At 41.4% G+C, this 16,015-nt stretch overlaps 1 protein-coding gene across 1 annotated transcript in view; it reads left to right on the forward strand.

Annotated features, from left to right (window-relative positions):
- The first annotated feature begins 5,134 nt into the window (after positions 1–5,134).
- SLC2A2 (solute carrier family 2 member 2) overlaps positions 5,135–16,015 on the forward strand; it is a 110,978-nt gene continuing 100,097 nt past the window's right edge. The window contains exon 1 of the mRNA XM_069727331.1: positions 5,135–5,190. Within this exon, the coding sequence (XP_069583432.1) occupies positions 5,164–5,190 (27 nt within the window). The 5' untranslated portion in view covers positions 5,135–5,163. The remainder of the gene's footprint in view (positions 5,191–16,015) is intronic.

The raw sequence follows: 16,015 nt of genomic DNA on the forward strand, positions 1-16,015 counted from the left end.
TCTATTCCACCACCTACGTGAACGTTTCAATAACATAGTTTTGATAGAATATAATTTCTCATCCCACTCTGAGTCCACCGCTTGCTGAACATCCGTCCCACTGCTACAGAACACCTGATCCACTTGATCGAGCCATACTTTCTCTTTGGCTCTATAGTCCATGTCGATCCCCACGTAACCTGTGCACAACACAGCAAATAAGATTAATAGAAAATACTTAGTGGGAAGCATATCAGTCAATAACAACATATTACTGATCTAAGTACCAATATATGACTGACTAGGACCATCACGGACAAACTGCATAATCATAAAGAACACAAATCTAAGAAAAACGCAGTCATAAGTCCCATTATAGAAATATATAAACTTTATTCAATAATAACAACAGGTGCACAGTAAAACGTGGGAAACCCACCTGTGCCATCAACAGCACGCACAAATGGACAGAAAATAATGCACACTAGCCCATGTAATAGGTATCATAGCCACATCGGTATACAGCATGTATATAAATCAAAAAGTCACATAACAGCGATCAAATAACAATGTCAGAATATATACATACCGGCAGTATAAGATGGGTACACGTGCGCATCAAAGACCCGTCCCCCCCAACACGCATTTCGGCCAATGCCTTTCTCAAGGGGTGACTAGTGTGTAAACTGACTGGAGATATATACTTACAAAACCGGAAGTAGAACGATACACATAACTCACGGCAGCTGTACTGCTCGGCCGCATCACCCGGAAGCACAGGGGCCCCATGTGATCACAGGGCTGCGGCACCGCGGTATCATAAACCTGAGGTGACATATGTACTGTGGGGATGAAGACGCCGAACCGCCATCTTGGTGTAGCCAGAGGACATGCGCAAATGTAGCCGTGGGGACATAGACCATAAGTTCTAACTGCGCATGCGCAAGCAGCCGACCGCAACCATACTGTTGGAGACCACAGGGTGCCGCTCTAGGATTCTCATTGTGGCCATCTTGGGGAAGATAAAAGCTGTACGAGCATAAGTATATCTATTACTGCCACAAATACAGAAGCAACATCAAGCGGCCACCGACAGCATGATTGCGGTAGAATTGGAGCGAACAGAATTACCCACGCAATAAAAGGGGGCAAAACCCACTAATGACCAAAAAAATAAAGAAAATAAACAAAGTAAAAGATAAAAACTAAGGAAAAATAAATTATAATATATTAAATAGGCGGACAAATGCCCGTATAGATAGTGTGTCCAAATAGGTTATATTTACAAATATATGTATATATGTCTTCCTCTCCCCACATATAAATATAGGGAGCACACACTTGCGTAGTACATACCAAACACCCAATCCAATATGCATAAGTACACTAGATGGAATATTCAAAGTAATATAATATTATTAATAATTAAATATATGTGGCATGTATCACACACATGTGTCTACCCTACACATAACCATGATCTTGTTTGGAATACAGCACTCCATATACATAAAGCCGATTTTACATCTCCACAGCTACATGTCACAAAAAGTACGCCAATCATGTCCTCTTCAAAAGCACTAGATAGAAGTCCACAGAAAGTTTTTTCCGCTTCACCATTCAACCACAGAGGTCACCGACTGCCATGTGTTATGGTCCATAATACTAGAAAAAAATAAAATCAATGAAAATTTGTCCTTTGCCGCATTTCTGTAGTCCGCCGCTTGCTGTTTCTCCCCTCCTAGTGCGCATCTTCCGCATGTGTGTGTTTTATTCTGATTTTAATTGATTTTATTTTTTTTCTAGTATTATGGACCATAACACATGGCAGTCTATTTTAGATTGGCCGAGGATCCATGTTTATTTCAACGAGGAGGAAAAAATCCCAAACAATAGATTATCTTCTGGGGTATCAGGGATCAGGCTTATTGAAATTCAGGAAATGACAGAGTCAGTATGCCTTATACACAATACACTGTGAGACAGTCCTGCCGAAATTAGCGGCTGTAAGTGAATTTGATCTGTGTATGGACACTTTTTGAGCCTCTACAGTAAGGGTATGTTTCCATGGTCAGGAAACGCTATGGATTAGACACTGTGTACAGCCGCAGCATCCAATCCGCAGCGGCCAGTTGTTACAGCATAGTGGATGGGATTTCATGAAATCCCATCTCCACTATGCGTTCAAAGATGAAGCTTTCCATAGCGAAACACACCTTGGGTGTGGTGGGTCGCTGGCTTGCAGCTTTAACTAGGTAACTATCTTTGTTGTGCATACATTGTGGGTTTACTTAATATTGTTTAGTGTCTTATATGAGTTCATTTGCTCTGCCCGTGGTGCATTCCTATTTACCACAGTATTTCACTATTATTAGGTACATATGATTTATTATTACTCAAACTGATGTTACGTGGTGTGGTTTTTTCCATGGACTGAGCGGATCTCCTGTATCTTGAGAGCACTGGTTTGCACATTTACTTATATTTTATATGAATTTGTATGGATATTTGCACGTTATGTAATGTAACTTTACACCCCCTAAATTTATGCATTGTATGTTATGCCATTTTAAGCCATACCCACCCTCTTTCTCCTGTACTTTGTTGGTTTTTATCCCCATTCGTTTTTCAGTTATTTTTTATTAACACTTGTGGTTCTTTTGTATTTATTGCAGTAATAAAATCTATTAATTTAATAGTTATTTTTGTAAAGCGATATTATTGGTGTTGCTTATGCATTTTTTTGCTTTCAGTTGGAATACATATGATTGAGTTCACCCTTTGGTGTTTGATAATTACTTGTAGTCACAAGAAATACTGTAAAGGTACCTTCACACATAACGATTTCGTTAACGATATCGTTGCTTTTTGTGACGTAGCAACGATATCGTTAACGAAATCGTTATGCGTGACAGCGACCAACGATCAGGCCCCTGCTGGGAGATCGTTGGTCGCTGGGAATGATCAGGACCTTTTTTTGGTCGCTGATCACCCGCTGTCATCGCTGAATCGGCGTGTGTGACGCCGATCCAGCGATGTGTTCACTGGTAACCAGGGTAAATATCGGGTTACTAAGCGCAGGGCCGCGCTTAGTAACCCGATATTTACCCTGGTTACCATTGTAAAACTAAAAAAAAAAAAAAACAGTACATACTCACATTCTGATGTCTGTCACGTCCCCCGGCGTCAGCTTCCCTGCTCTGACTGTCAGCGCCGGCCGTAAAGCAGAGCACAGCGGTGACGTCACCGCTGTGCTCTGCTTTACGGCCGGCCGGCGCTGACACAGTCAGTGCGGGAAGCTGACGCCGGGGGACATGACAGACATCGGAATGTATGTACTGTTTTTTTTTTTTACTTTTACAATGGTAACCAGGGTAAATATCGGGTTACTAAGGGTGGCCCTGCGCTTAGTAACCCGATATTTACCCTGGTTACCCAGGGACTTCGGCATCGTTGAAGACAGTTTCAACGATGCCGAAGTCTTTCCCCTGATCGTTGGTCGCTGGAGAGAGCTGTCTGTGTGACAGCTCCCCAGCGACCACACAACGACTTACCAACGATCACGGCCAGGTCGTGGTAAGTCGTTTAGTGTAACGGTACCTTAAGTACTGTCAAAGTCTCAACCATTAGATATCATCATTTAATCTGTATCGTGGGTCTATGATAGCCTTATGAAATGTATTGTTTGTAAATTGATGACTTAAGCTATTAGAGAGGTGGATTCGACTAATCCAACTCTCTCCTCGCTACTGTTCTGCTTCTCCCCTCTAAAACTCCTTTCATTGGCTCCCAATTCCCCAACATATTCTGTTCAAAATACCAACATTGACATACAAAGTTATCCATAATCTGTCTCCTGATGGTGATCAATGGATGGAACAGGCTGCCACGAGAGGTAGTGAGTTCTCCTTCAATGGAAGCCTTCAAACAGAGGCTGGACAGTCATCTGTCTGTGAGGGTTTAGTCAATCCTGCATTGAGGGGTTGGACAACATGACTCTGGAGGTCCCTTCCAACTCGAACATTTTATGATTCCTTCATATATCTCTGAACAAATCTTTCAATATCTTCCAACACGTAATCTCTGGTCCTCCCAAGACCTCATTCTCTCCTCCACACTTGCACGTTCCTCAATCAATCACTTCCAAGACTTCTCCCTTGTATCCCGCACCCTCTGATATTCTGTGCCCCAACTCGGCTGATTATCCACTACATTGAGAACTTTTCAGATGGAGCCTGAATATGGCATCTCTTCCAGAGAGCTTACATCCTGCAATTTTCCAGCTCCTATCTCACCACCATTTGAGATGCCCTACTGTCTCTTTCTCCATTATCCCGTAGGCTGTAAACCCGCAAGGGCAGGACCTTCTCCCTTCTGTACCAGTCTGTCATTGTTAGTTTGTTCATTGTAATTCATTTGTGTTTGGTATGTAACCCATTTTTATGTACAGATCTATGGAATCAATGGAATCAATGGTGGTCTAAAAATAAATATTAATTTTAAGCTTAAATATGTGCTGCCAACCCTTATCTATAGATATACATGCTTGTTTTGGCTGAACAGACATTCTCTATAGGAAAAAAAGAAGTCATAAGCTATAATACATCTCTGGAACAGGTTTATTCCTTTCGAGAAAAAAATTGATTAAGCATGTTGAATCTCAACTCAATCCTCTTTTTATGCACGGGGTGGGAGGCTTCCAAATCATCTCCAACAGCAGATAAAGAGGGAAGCTTGGGAGGCTCCTTTGCTCCTCTTCAATGGCCTATTGGTCCCACTAAAATTGAAAGGTTTGCCCTGCAAATGTGTATGGCCACTTTAAAAGTTTACGAGCCTCAAGTTCAGTAGATGATGAGTGAATTCTGCAATTTCTGGCTTGATAAGACCGAATTGTGGAAGTGAAATAGTGATGAAATGTTATGACTTGTGCTATGATCAGCTGAGCAGTAGAATGAATGTATAACACGGCAAAATGTTAATATTTGTAAAATCAAAGAAACTTTTCAGTGACTGTGAATGAACAGCAGTGATGGCCTTTTGCCCCATGGCTGTTTCACAACTGCTGGTTGTTGTCTTTAGCTAGTTGAGCTCCCCCTCCTCTAGGACGGCCTCTGTACCTGTATATATACAGCCACAGGTCACAGACAAAATTCAGTCTCTTGGAGCTGGCTGGACAAAGAAACAATGGACAGGAAAATGCAAGAGCCGAAGGTATTGTACTCTTTATATATATATATATATATGAATTATTTCTGTAAATATATGGTCAGTAGCCTGAAAAAAGTGGAGGAGTCTGTATCTAAACCTCTAACCAGTAAAACTATATTATATTAAGACTTAGTATTATTATACTAAGGAATGAAGACAGCGTTACATCCATAGCTTATGGTCAGCGTAATTGTTTATTGCATTGTTTTACCAGTCATTATTGGATAATGATTCCATGACTTCTGGTGTCACCAGCCGGTATATAACGATTATATTGTATGTGGTGGAATATACTAATGTTCATTCGCTGTATCATGGATATTTCTGCATTATAAAGAGGAACCTGATCTGACCATCGCCGCAATCCGCATCATCTACCTACAACGGAATATGATTTTTTTTTACTGAATGGTAACCATGTTTTGTTACCATCTACAATATTACACCATGTGTGGTTCTGCTGGATCGTCCACACATTGAACTATTCAGCTGTACAGCCATTCAAACCCAGGGGATAATCTGCCAGACAATGGAGTCATCCTGCAAGAGGCATTCCGGTATGACCCCCGTATAGACTGCGCACTGTAACCCTTTGTTCATACACCTGATTATATTCATTGTGTCGTGGTAATTACATATATAGAGACTGATAGTCCTCCCCATTTGCATGACAATGTTTCATAATCATACCTGTACTAAATTCGCAGTGGAAATCACAATATGATGAGTAATCTGAGCAATAGTTTCTGCACATGTAAAGTTCTTGTACATTACACAGACCACAGAGAATGAGCTTTCATTTTTTTAAAGGTTTTATTTATCATCGGGCTACTAAATTTACATCCCTTAGGGTATGTTCACATGCTGCTGATTTTCCTGCCCCCCCAGATTATTGGCAGGAAAAATGCTGCAAACTTTTTTTTTTTTATGTTTTTTATGCGTTTTTTTCAGCATTTATACTTGTGGTTTTTTTTTTTCCATTCAGTTCAATGAGGTAAAAAAACGCTGAAAGAATTGACATCCTGCAAATTTAAAAAAAACACCTAGCAGCTCATAAAAGCCCGGAAAAAAATGTGGCAAAATCTCATTTACTTTTCTGGTACTGTAAAACGCAGCATTTTTTCCGGTCAAGAAAACACACAGAAAAAAATGCTGCAATAACGCCATATGTGAACATACTCTAATGAATCTCATTAGGTCGAATTAATGTATAACTATATGGTATCACTAGGGGTAAAGTACATGAGATAGTATTCACGTATTACCTAACCTATTACTACATCCAATTACTAGTAGGAACAGTACAATAGATGGCACTAATGTATGATCCTTTACTAATCCATTGCTGCTACCGTATGTAGGGACAATAAGTATTAGCAGGAGGGATGACTATGTATATTGGAGGATCATTCAGACAGGAGGGAAGCACCTATATAACACTAACCTCTGCTCTCAACAGCTGCCGCCCTTTGCTACAAGTGCACATTTTCTGTGGATAAGCACTTTTCCTATGACTAAACAAGTTAACAGGTTTATGACCCTGCAGACATCCTCATGTGCAGCTGTATACTGCACTCTCCTGTACTATTAGTTATTAGGCTCATCCATACATAGTTTTTATATAAGAAAGACAGGACCTATGTTTTCACTAGTAATATACTTTTAGCTTTGCTAGAGAAAATAAAATTGGAAATGAAGTTCTCATTGGTACTTTTAGAGAGTGTGGGGGATTCTCAATGTCTACAGTACTGAAATGTTAAACCGATTTAGAAAATAATAGCAATTTTGATCATTATTGTCATTCTGATCTCATCTGAACAGCTCTTACTTGCTTAGTACAATAAAGATTAGTGATGTGTGAGCACATTGTGCTGCGTACAGACCTATATAAAGCAGATCTGTTACCAAATTTTGCTAAATGATACTTTTAGACTTGATTAGGCTGGTGTATTTACTCTGAAAGTCCATTTAAAATGGTTGTAGCCATAGAATAAAATAGATCACGAATCCATGTGCTGGCATAGTTCTCGGCAGCACAGGTTCTGTTTACACTGGGCAATGTGCTGCCAAGAATGCTTATTTTTAAGACACTAAAAAACATTATCAGTAGTATCAACCCCCTTCAGCCAACTATATGGACATGTAAGTCATAGCAAATTGAGTAAACTGATACGTTGATATCTGTAATCTGACATTTTATTCCAAAGAAATCCATTTTTTCTAAATATGACCTATTAATATCTAGGAGATCTCCCTGAGAATATGCCTCCAGTGCTGATTTTAAATGAAAGGGAATGTTACCAATGTGAGACATGTAGATCAGGAGAGCAGACTGTCAGTCATTACATGTCTCTCACTGGTAATACCCAATTTTATCTAATATACACTTTGGAGGCAGATTCTCAGGGAGATCTATGTCCATAGATCTTAACAGCTCATTTACAAATTAACCCTCCGTCACATACAACTGATCTGACAGGCGCTTCTCTTTTACTTTCATTTCTCCGTCCTCACCAGATTGTGAGGAAACCCCCTCCCTCCAGGTAGTCTCCTGTCTCTTGAAGGTCTGTGAAACCTGATATCACAGTTGGATTTCAGAGCTTCAGGGGAGAGGATATAGCTGCACAGATCTCTCAGGCTCATTGTATGTGAATACGTCACATTCAGTAAGGTTGGTATTTTATGTTTTTATTCATCACAATAGTTTATTTAGCTTGTTTTATGAATGTATAGCACCAAATGTGAGGATATTTCATAGAAATAAGGGAGATTTTATAAAAGAAAGTGTGCTGCTCAGGCATATACAGTAGTTCCCTAACATATTCCTTCTCTTGCTTCAGATTATCTGCTGAAATGGAGAGGAAAATGTACAATTTATCCAAACAACTTGATGTTGAGGAAGTAACAAACATGCTGTTAGATGATAGAGACCTCACACTGAATGAGGATTTAGGAGAGGAAAGTGAGATTGATTCTCATGATGAGGTGGAAGAATGTGTCCTGGATTCTGAAACAGAGCAAGATGGTGACAGTGGTGAGGATGAAGAAGTTGGATCATATTATATTGGAAAAGATAAAAATACTAAATGGAACAAGAAGCCATTCCAGAAAAAACGTAGGGAACCTTTAAACATTATTACTCACCTTCCTGCAGTAATAGGAACTGCACGTAATGCAAAAACTGCAGTTGAATGCTGGAACAGTATATTTACAGATGACATTCTGGACTCTATTGTCACATATACCAACCAATATATAGACATTATAAAGGACAAGTACATCTGCAACAGAACCATCAAGCCCACAGATGAAATAGAACTGCGTGCTTTTTTTGGATTACTGTACCTTGCAGGAGCTTATAGGGCAAATAGACAAAGTTTGGAGGAACTTTGGGGTAAAGATGGGGATGGAGTTGAAAAATTTAGCCTTGTTATGTCCATAAACAGATTCAAGATTCTAATTCGTTGCCTTCGGTTTGATGACAGAACTACCCGAACCGAACGCAAAACACATGACCGACTTGCTCCAATTTGTGATATATTTCAAAGATTTGTTGTAAACTGTAAACAAAGTTATTACCCTGGAGAGAATCTCACTATTGACGAAATGCTCCCTGGTTTTCGTGGTAGATGTGCCTTTCGTCAATATATTCCATCAAAGCCAAACAAATATGGAATAAAAATTTATGCCCTTGTTGATGCCAGTAAGACCTACACTTACAACCTGGAAGTTTATGCAGGAAAACAACCAGAAGGTCCTTACTGTGTCAGCAACAAACCCATTGATGTTGTAAAAAGACTGGCTGAACCCTTATTTGGATCGGGTCGCAATATTACAGCTGACAATTGGTTTACAAGTTGTGATCTGATTGATTACCTGAAAATTCAGAAGCTGTCATATGTGGGAACTGTAAGAAAAAACAAAAGGGAATTGCCGCCACAGTTTGTAAGTGTGAAAGAGAGACAACAGTACAGCAGTATGTTTGCATTCCGTAATGGAAAGGCTTTAGTTTCCTATGTACCACATGCCAAAAAAATCGTACTTCTTCTATCAACACTTCATGATGATGCTGCCATCGATCCTGGGACTGGGGCAGAAAAAAAAACGGAGATAATTACATTTTACAATGCCACCAAAGGGGGTGTGGATACAGCAGATCAGATGTGCTCCACTTTCAACGTCAGCAGAAACATCAAACGCTGGCCAATGGTCATATTTTTTGCTATGTTGAATTTGGGTGGTATAAATTCACAAGTAATTTATCTTGAAAACAAGCTTGAACCACTCCGTAGACGATTGTATCTGAAAAAATTGGCCCATGAACTAGTACTTGGAGAGCTACGCAGGAGAAGCGTGAAAACAATCGGTATCCCCTCTCGCCTTCAAGTTCAGCTCAAAAGGTTCCGCCCAGAAGATGATGGTGAAAAGTCACCATCTGCACCACCTCACAAAAGAAGGAGATGCACCACCTGCCAAACGGAAAGCGGAACCAGAAGGCTTTCAAATTATGAATGTCTCAAATGTCATAAAGCAATTTGCCTGACACATGCAAAAATGGTGTGTAATTTTTGCTATTTGCTCTGCAAGTGTGACTTTTCTGGGGAAACCTCAGCATCTACTTCTGATTGAATATGTTTTTAATAGTACTTAAGGTACCTTAAAATTAAGTTTGTGTTCAAAAATTTTCTTTGTACATTTTTTTGAGAGAGTCGAACTGGGGACTATTTGGCGGGAGTTTTGAAAAGTTTGTATTTCATAGTTATTAGTTTTATGTTAAGTAAATGTTTTTTTTTGCAACTGATTATGTGTAGTCTCTTTTATTACATCCCTATGAAGGTCACTGATCACTTTTAGAGCACTGAAATTGCAAACATTAGATATTATAGGTATTTTTCCAGCAGGCGCCTGACAGGCACATTGTATGTGAACTCGTTAGTCCGAATATTGTATGTGACGGAGGGTTAAGACTCATGTGGCAAAGCTCGATAGAGGGTCGATATTGACTTGGAGACAATTTTACATATGTAAAAATGAAATGTTGCTTACAGAAAACAAAATCTTATGCCTGTGTGTAGGACGGAGGCATACGTGCTTACTGTAGTATCTTGTTACTTTATCATGGGTCTTTACAATATGCCTCTGTAATAAGACTGAATGCTGTGTGTATATTTAGAGAGAGAGTAATATTGAACCAGATATTACTCCACCTACAGTATGGAACGTGAATATCTACCTACTGAAAGTAGAATTTAAAACCACCAAAAAATCTGATCACTCTGGTCTTCCTTAATTCAATTTTCTTATTAATAAAAAGATGCTTGGACAAGTAAGATTTTCTATTATTATTATAATTAATAAACCATGTATTACATTGTGCGTTACATGTGAAAAGGGGTATACATAATAAAAAATAAGTACAGTAATTTTGAACCAAACAAATCACCGACTGGTACAGGAGAGAGGACCCTGCCTGCGAGGACGCAATTTACAAGGGTTGGATGAGGGTAGAGCTGGTTGTGCAGTAATATTGGTGGAAAGAGAGTTACTGTAGGTTGTACACGAAAAGAGGTGGGTCTTGAGGTTCCTTTTGAAGGTTTCCACAGTAGGAGAGAGTCTGATATGTTGGGGTAGAGAGTTCCAGAGTAGGGGGTCAAATCTTGTATGCGATTGTGGGAAGAAGAGATAAAAGGGGAGCAGAGAAGGAGATCTTGTGAGGATCGGAGCTTGCATGCAGGTAAGTGCCGGGAGACTAGGTCACAGATGTATGAAGGAGACAGTTTGTGGATGGCTTTGTATGTCATGGTTATGAACTGGAGTCTCTGGGCAATGGAAAGCCAGTGAAGGGATTGACAAAGAAGAGAGGCCGAGGAATAGCGGGGGACAGGTGGAGACAGAGGGGAGACAACAGAGTAGGAGGTTACAGTAGTCGAGATGGGAGATGATGAGGTCATGCACTACTGTTTTTTTCAGATTCTTGGATACGGAATGTGCAGATTCAGGAAATATTTTTGAGTTGGAATTGGCAGGAAGTGGAAAGGGCTTGGATATGTGGTTTGAAGGCGTGATCAGAGTCAAGAATTACCTCGACATAGCGAGCTTGCGGGACTGGGGAGAGTAAGTAGCCATTGACTTTGATGGATAGGTCTTTGGGGGGGGTTGAGTGAGATGGGGGAAAGATGATGAATTCTGTTTTATCCATGCTAAGTTTTAGAGATCTAATAGAGAAGAAAGATTACATTTTGAGTTATGCGATTATGTTATGCTGTAATGTCTTTTATTTTCTGTACAAGTCCCCTCTAAAAATATAAAGTGCTGCGGAATATGTTGGCGCTATATAAAGAAAATTATTATTATTATTATGAAATAGCAGCCAGATATTGTGGGATTCTTGTTATTAAGGAGATGATTTCAGGTCCTGAGAGTTACATTTGTGTGTCATCAGCATAGATATGATACAGAAACCCATGAGACTCTATGAACTGTCCCAGGCCAAGATGTACATAGAGAAGAGCAGGGGCCCCAGGAATGAACCTTGGGGGACACCGATAGATAGGGGGCGAGATGAAGAGGTGGTGTGTGAGTAGGAGATGCTGAATGTCTGTTCTTTTAGGTATGAAGAGATCCAAGATAGGGCCAAGTCTGTGATGCCAAGAGATGAGCGAATCTATATATCTATATGGGTGGTGCCCTCCAAAATCGCTAGACACTGGTGGTCAACTGCTACATATCAAATAATGTAACCACACTTGAAAAAGAAAGAAATATGTAGACAACAGTGATCACCTCACAAATTTTATTACGTCAACAATAATCGGTAAACAAGACAAGCCGCAAATTGATTAAAAACATTTAAAAGCACACAAATGGCTACAATATAGCAAACGACCAACCTGGTATGAATATGAACCCAGTTCACAATCTACTATCCAAATCAAAATACAATTGGCGTGCTGGAAATTTAAAAAAAATAATCTGCCTATATGGAAAATGCGGTCCATTTAGTTGCAATACAATCAAGCGTTTTGAGTTTATAAAGTGCAAACTGCAATGCATTATTTCATATGAATAAATGAGCATTCAGACATGCATTTGATGCAAAAAGATATAAAAAGGTAGAAAAAATAATTATATATGGGTTCCAAAAAATACTATACCAGCATGACCAATTTTAAGAGGAGTATCATGTCAAATTAGATGAGAGAATCTGTAGTAAGAGGAAATGGTCCACTGTGTCGAAGGCAGTGGACAGGTCCAGGAGGAGGGCAGAGTAGTGTCGGTTGGATTTGGCAGTTAGTAGGCCATTGGTGACTTTAGTCAGGGCAGTTTCAGTGGGAAGATATGGTCAGAAGCCGGATTGTATGCAGTCAAAGAGGGAGCAGGAGGAGAGCTGGGAGAACAGTTTAACATGGACGTGTTGTTCCAGTAGTTTTTAGGAATAGGGGAGAAGTGATATGGGGCAATTGCTAGAAACAGAGGATGGGTTAAGGGAGGATTTTTTGAAGATAGGTGTGATGCATGTTTGAAGCAAGAAGGGAAGACACCAGTTGATAGTGACAGGTTGAAGAGATGGGTTGGGATGAACACAGTGGTGAGGTTTGAGATAAAGTGGGATGTGATGGGTCTAGTGCACAGGTGGTGAGATGTGATCTGTAGAGTAGAGAGGAAAGTTGGTCTTCCATAATGGCGTAGAAGCTGGTTTTGGAGATAGCTTTGTCTGATGTTATCAATCTTCTGCTTGAAGAATAAGGTAAAGTCTGCAGCTGACATGAGAGGAGAGGAAGGGGGTGCTGGGGAATGGAGGAGAGAATTGAAAGTGTTGAATAGCTATAGGGTTGTTTGACAGGAAGGATATGAGAGATGAGTGGTAAGTTTGTTTTGCTGCAGTGAATGTGGACTTGAAATTGGTGATGGACTGTTTGTATGTGATTAAGTGCTCATTGGAATGGGATCTTCTCCATCTTCCCTCAGCAACCTTGAAAGCCTGCATCAGTTCTTTAGCCAGGTTTGTGTGCCAGGGTTGTCTGTTGATTGTACAAGCTTTGCTATGTGTAAGAGGGTGACCGAATCGAGAGCTGCAGCTATTGTGGTGTTATACAGAGTGATAGCAGTATCTGCATAGTGTAAGGAACTTATGTCTGCAAGAGAGAGAAGGGATTCAAAGAGTGTAAATCAAGGTGTTTGAGATTTCTACAAGGGTGTGCAAGTTTGTGGGGTGGGGATTGTGCACCTGGAGAGGAGAGGGAGGAGAATGTGAGTAGGTTGTAGTGAAACAGAGGGAGAGGTGAGTTAGATAGGGAACAAGATGGGTGAAGATGAGGTCCAGTGTTGTGGCCTTCTTTGTGAGTGGCTAATAGAGGAAGTGAGAGAAAGAAGCTTAGAGACAGGTGAGTTGGAAGCATCAATGGGGATGTTGAAGTTGCCCATGATGATAGTGGGGATGTCAGCTGTTAGGGCTGGCAATCAGGCAACACAGCGTGCAGTAATCAGCGCACATACAGAGATCTGGCAAAAACCCAAAACAATAGGACGAGCTCTGAGACGTGGAATCTCTGTAGACTGCAGTACCTGAACTGTCCTCACACAACTGGAAGCAGCAGTGGATTGCGCCTATCACTACCTATGCAACTCGGCACTGCCTGAGGAGCTGACTAGCCTGAAGATAGAAATACAAGCCTGACTTACCTCAGAGAAATACCCCAAAGGAATAGGCAGCCCCCACATATAATGACTGTTAGCAAGATGAAAAGACAAACGTAGGAATGAAATAGATTCAGCAAAGTGAGGCCCGATATTCTAGACAGAGCGAGGATAGCAAAGAGAACTATGCAGTCTACAAAAAACCCTAAAACGAAAACCACGCAAAGGGGCAAAAAAGACCCACCGTGCCGAACTAACAGCACGGCGGTGCACCCCTTTGCTTCTCAGAGCTTCCAGCAAAAGATAATAACAAGCTGGACAGAAAAAACAGAAAACAAACTAGAAGCACTTATCTAGCAGAGCAGCAGGCCCAAGGAAAGATGCAGTAGCTCAGATCCAACACTGGAACATTGACAAGGAGCAAGGAAGACAGACTCAGGTGGAGCTAAATAGCAAGGCAGCCAACGAGCTCACCAAAACACCTGAGGGAGGACGCCCAGAGACTGCAATACCACTTGTGACCACAGAATTCACAACAGTACCCCCCCCTTGAGGAGGGGTCACCGAACCCTCACCAGAACCCCCAGGCCGACCAGGATGAGCCACATGAAAGGCACGAACAAGATCTGGGGCATGGACATCAGAGGCAAAAACCCAGGAATTATCTTCCTGAGCATAACCCTTCCATTTGACCAGATACTGGAGTTTCCGTCTAGAGACACGAGAATCCAAAATCTTCTCCACAATATACTCCAATTCCCCCTCCACCAAAACAGGGGCAGGAGGCTCCACAGATGGAACCATAGGTGCCACGTATCTCCTCAACAACGACCTATGGAATACATTATGTATGGAAAAGGAGTCTGGGAGGGTCAGACGAAAAGACACCGGATTGAGAATCTCAGAAATCCTATACGGACCAATAAAACGAGGTTTAAATTTAGGAGAGGAAACCTTCATAGGTATATGACGAGAAGATAACCAAACCAGATCCCCAACACGAAGTCGGGGTCCCACACGGCGTCTGCGATTAGCGAAAAGCTGAGCCTTCTCCTGGGACAAGGTCAAATTGTCCACTACCTGAGTCCAGATCTGCTGCAACCTGTCCACCACATAATCCACACCAGGACAGTCCGAAGACTCAACCTGTCCTGAAGAGAAACGAGGATGGAACCCAGAATTGCAGAAAAATGGAGAGACCAAGGTAGCCGAGCTGGCCCGATTATTAAGGGCGAACTCAGCCAACGGCAAAAATGACACCCAATCATCCTGGTCAGCGGAAACAAAACATCTCAGATATGTTTCCAAGGTCTGATTGGTTCGTTCGGTCTGGCCATTAGTCTGAGGATGGAAGGCCGAGGAAAAAGATAGGTCAATGCCCATCCTACCACAAAAGGCTCGCCAGAACCTTGAGACAAACTGGGAACCTCTGTCAGAAACAATATTCTCAGGAATGCCATGTAAACGAACCACATGCTGGAAGAACAAAGGTACCAAATCAGAGGAGGAAGGCAATTTAACCAAGGGCACCAGATGGACCATTTTAGAAAAGCGATCACAGACCACCCAAATGACAGACATCTTTTGAGAAACGGGAAGGTCAGAAATGAAATCCATCGAAATATGTGTCCAAGGCCTCTTCGGGACCGGCAAGGGCAAAAGCAACCCACTGGCACGTGAACAGCAGGGCTTAGCCCTAGCACAAATTCCACAGGACTGCACAAAAGCACGCACATCCCGCGACAGAGACGGCCACCAAAAGGATCTAGCAACCAACTCCCTGGTACCAAAGATTCCTGGATGACCGGCCAGCACCGAACAATGAAGTTCAGAGATAACTTTACTAGTCCACCTATCAGGGACGAACAGTTTCTCGGCCGGACAACGATCAGGTTTATTAGCCTGAAATTTCTGCAACACTCTCCGCAAATCAGGGGAGATGGCAGACACAATGACTCCTTCCTTGAGGATACTCGCCGGCTCAGATAACCCCGGAGAGTCGGGCACAAAACTCCTAGACAGAGCATCCGCCTTCACATTTTTAGAGCCCGGAAGGTATGAAATCACAAAATCAAAACGAGCAAAAAATAACGACCAACGGGCCTGTCTAGGATTCAAGCGCTTGGCAGACTCAAGATAAGTAAGGTTCTTATGATCAGTCAAAACCACCACGCGATGCTTAGCACCCTCA

The sequence above is a fragment of the Ranitomeya imitator genome, chromosome 5 (genome assembly GCF_032444005.1).
Source record: "Ranitomeya imitator isolate aRanImi1 chromosome 5, aRanImi1.pri, whole genome shotgun sequence".
Classification (NCBI taxonomy): domain Eukaryota; kingdom Metazoa; phylum Chordata; class Amphibia; order Anura; family Dendrobatidae; genus Ranitomeya; species Ranitomeya imitator.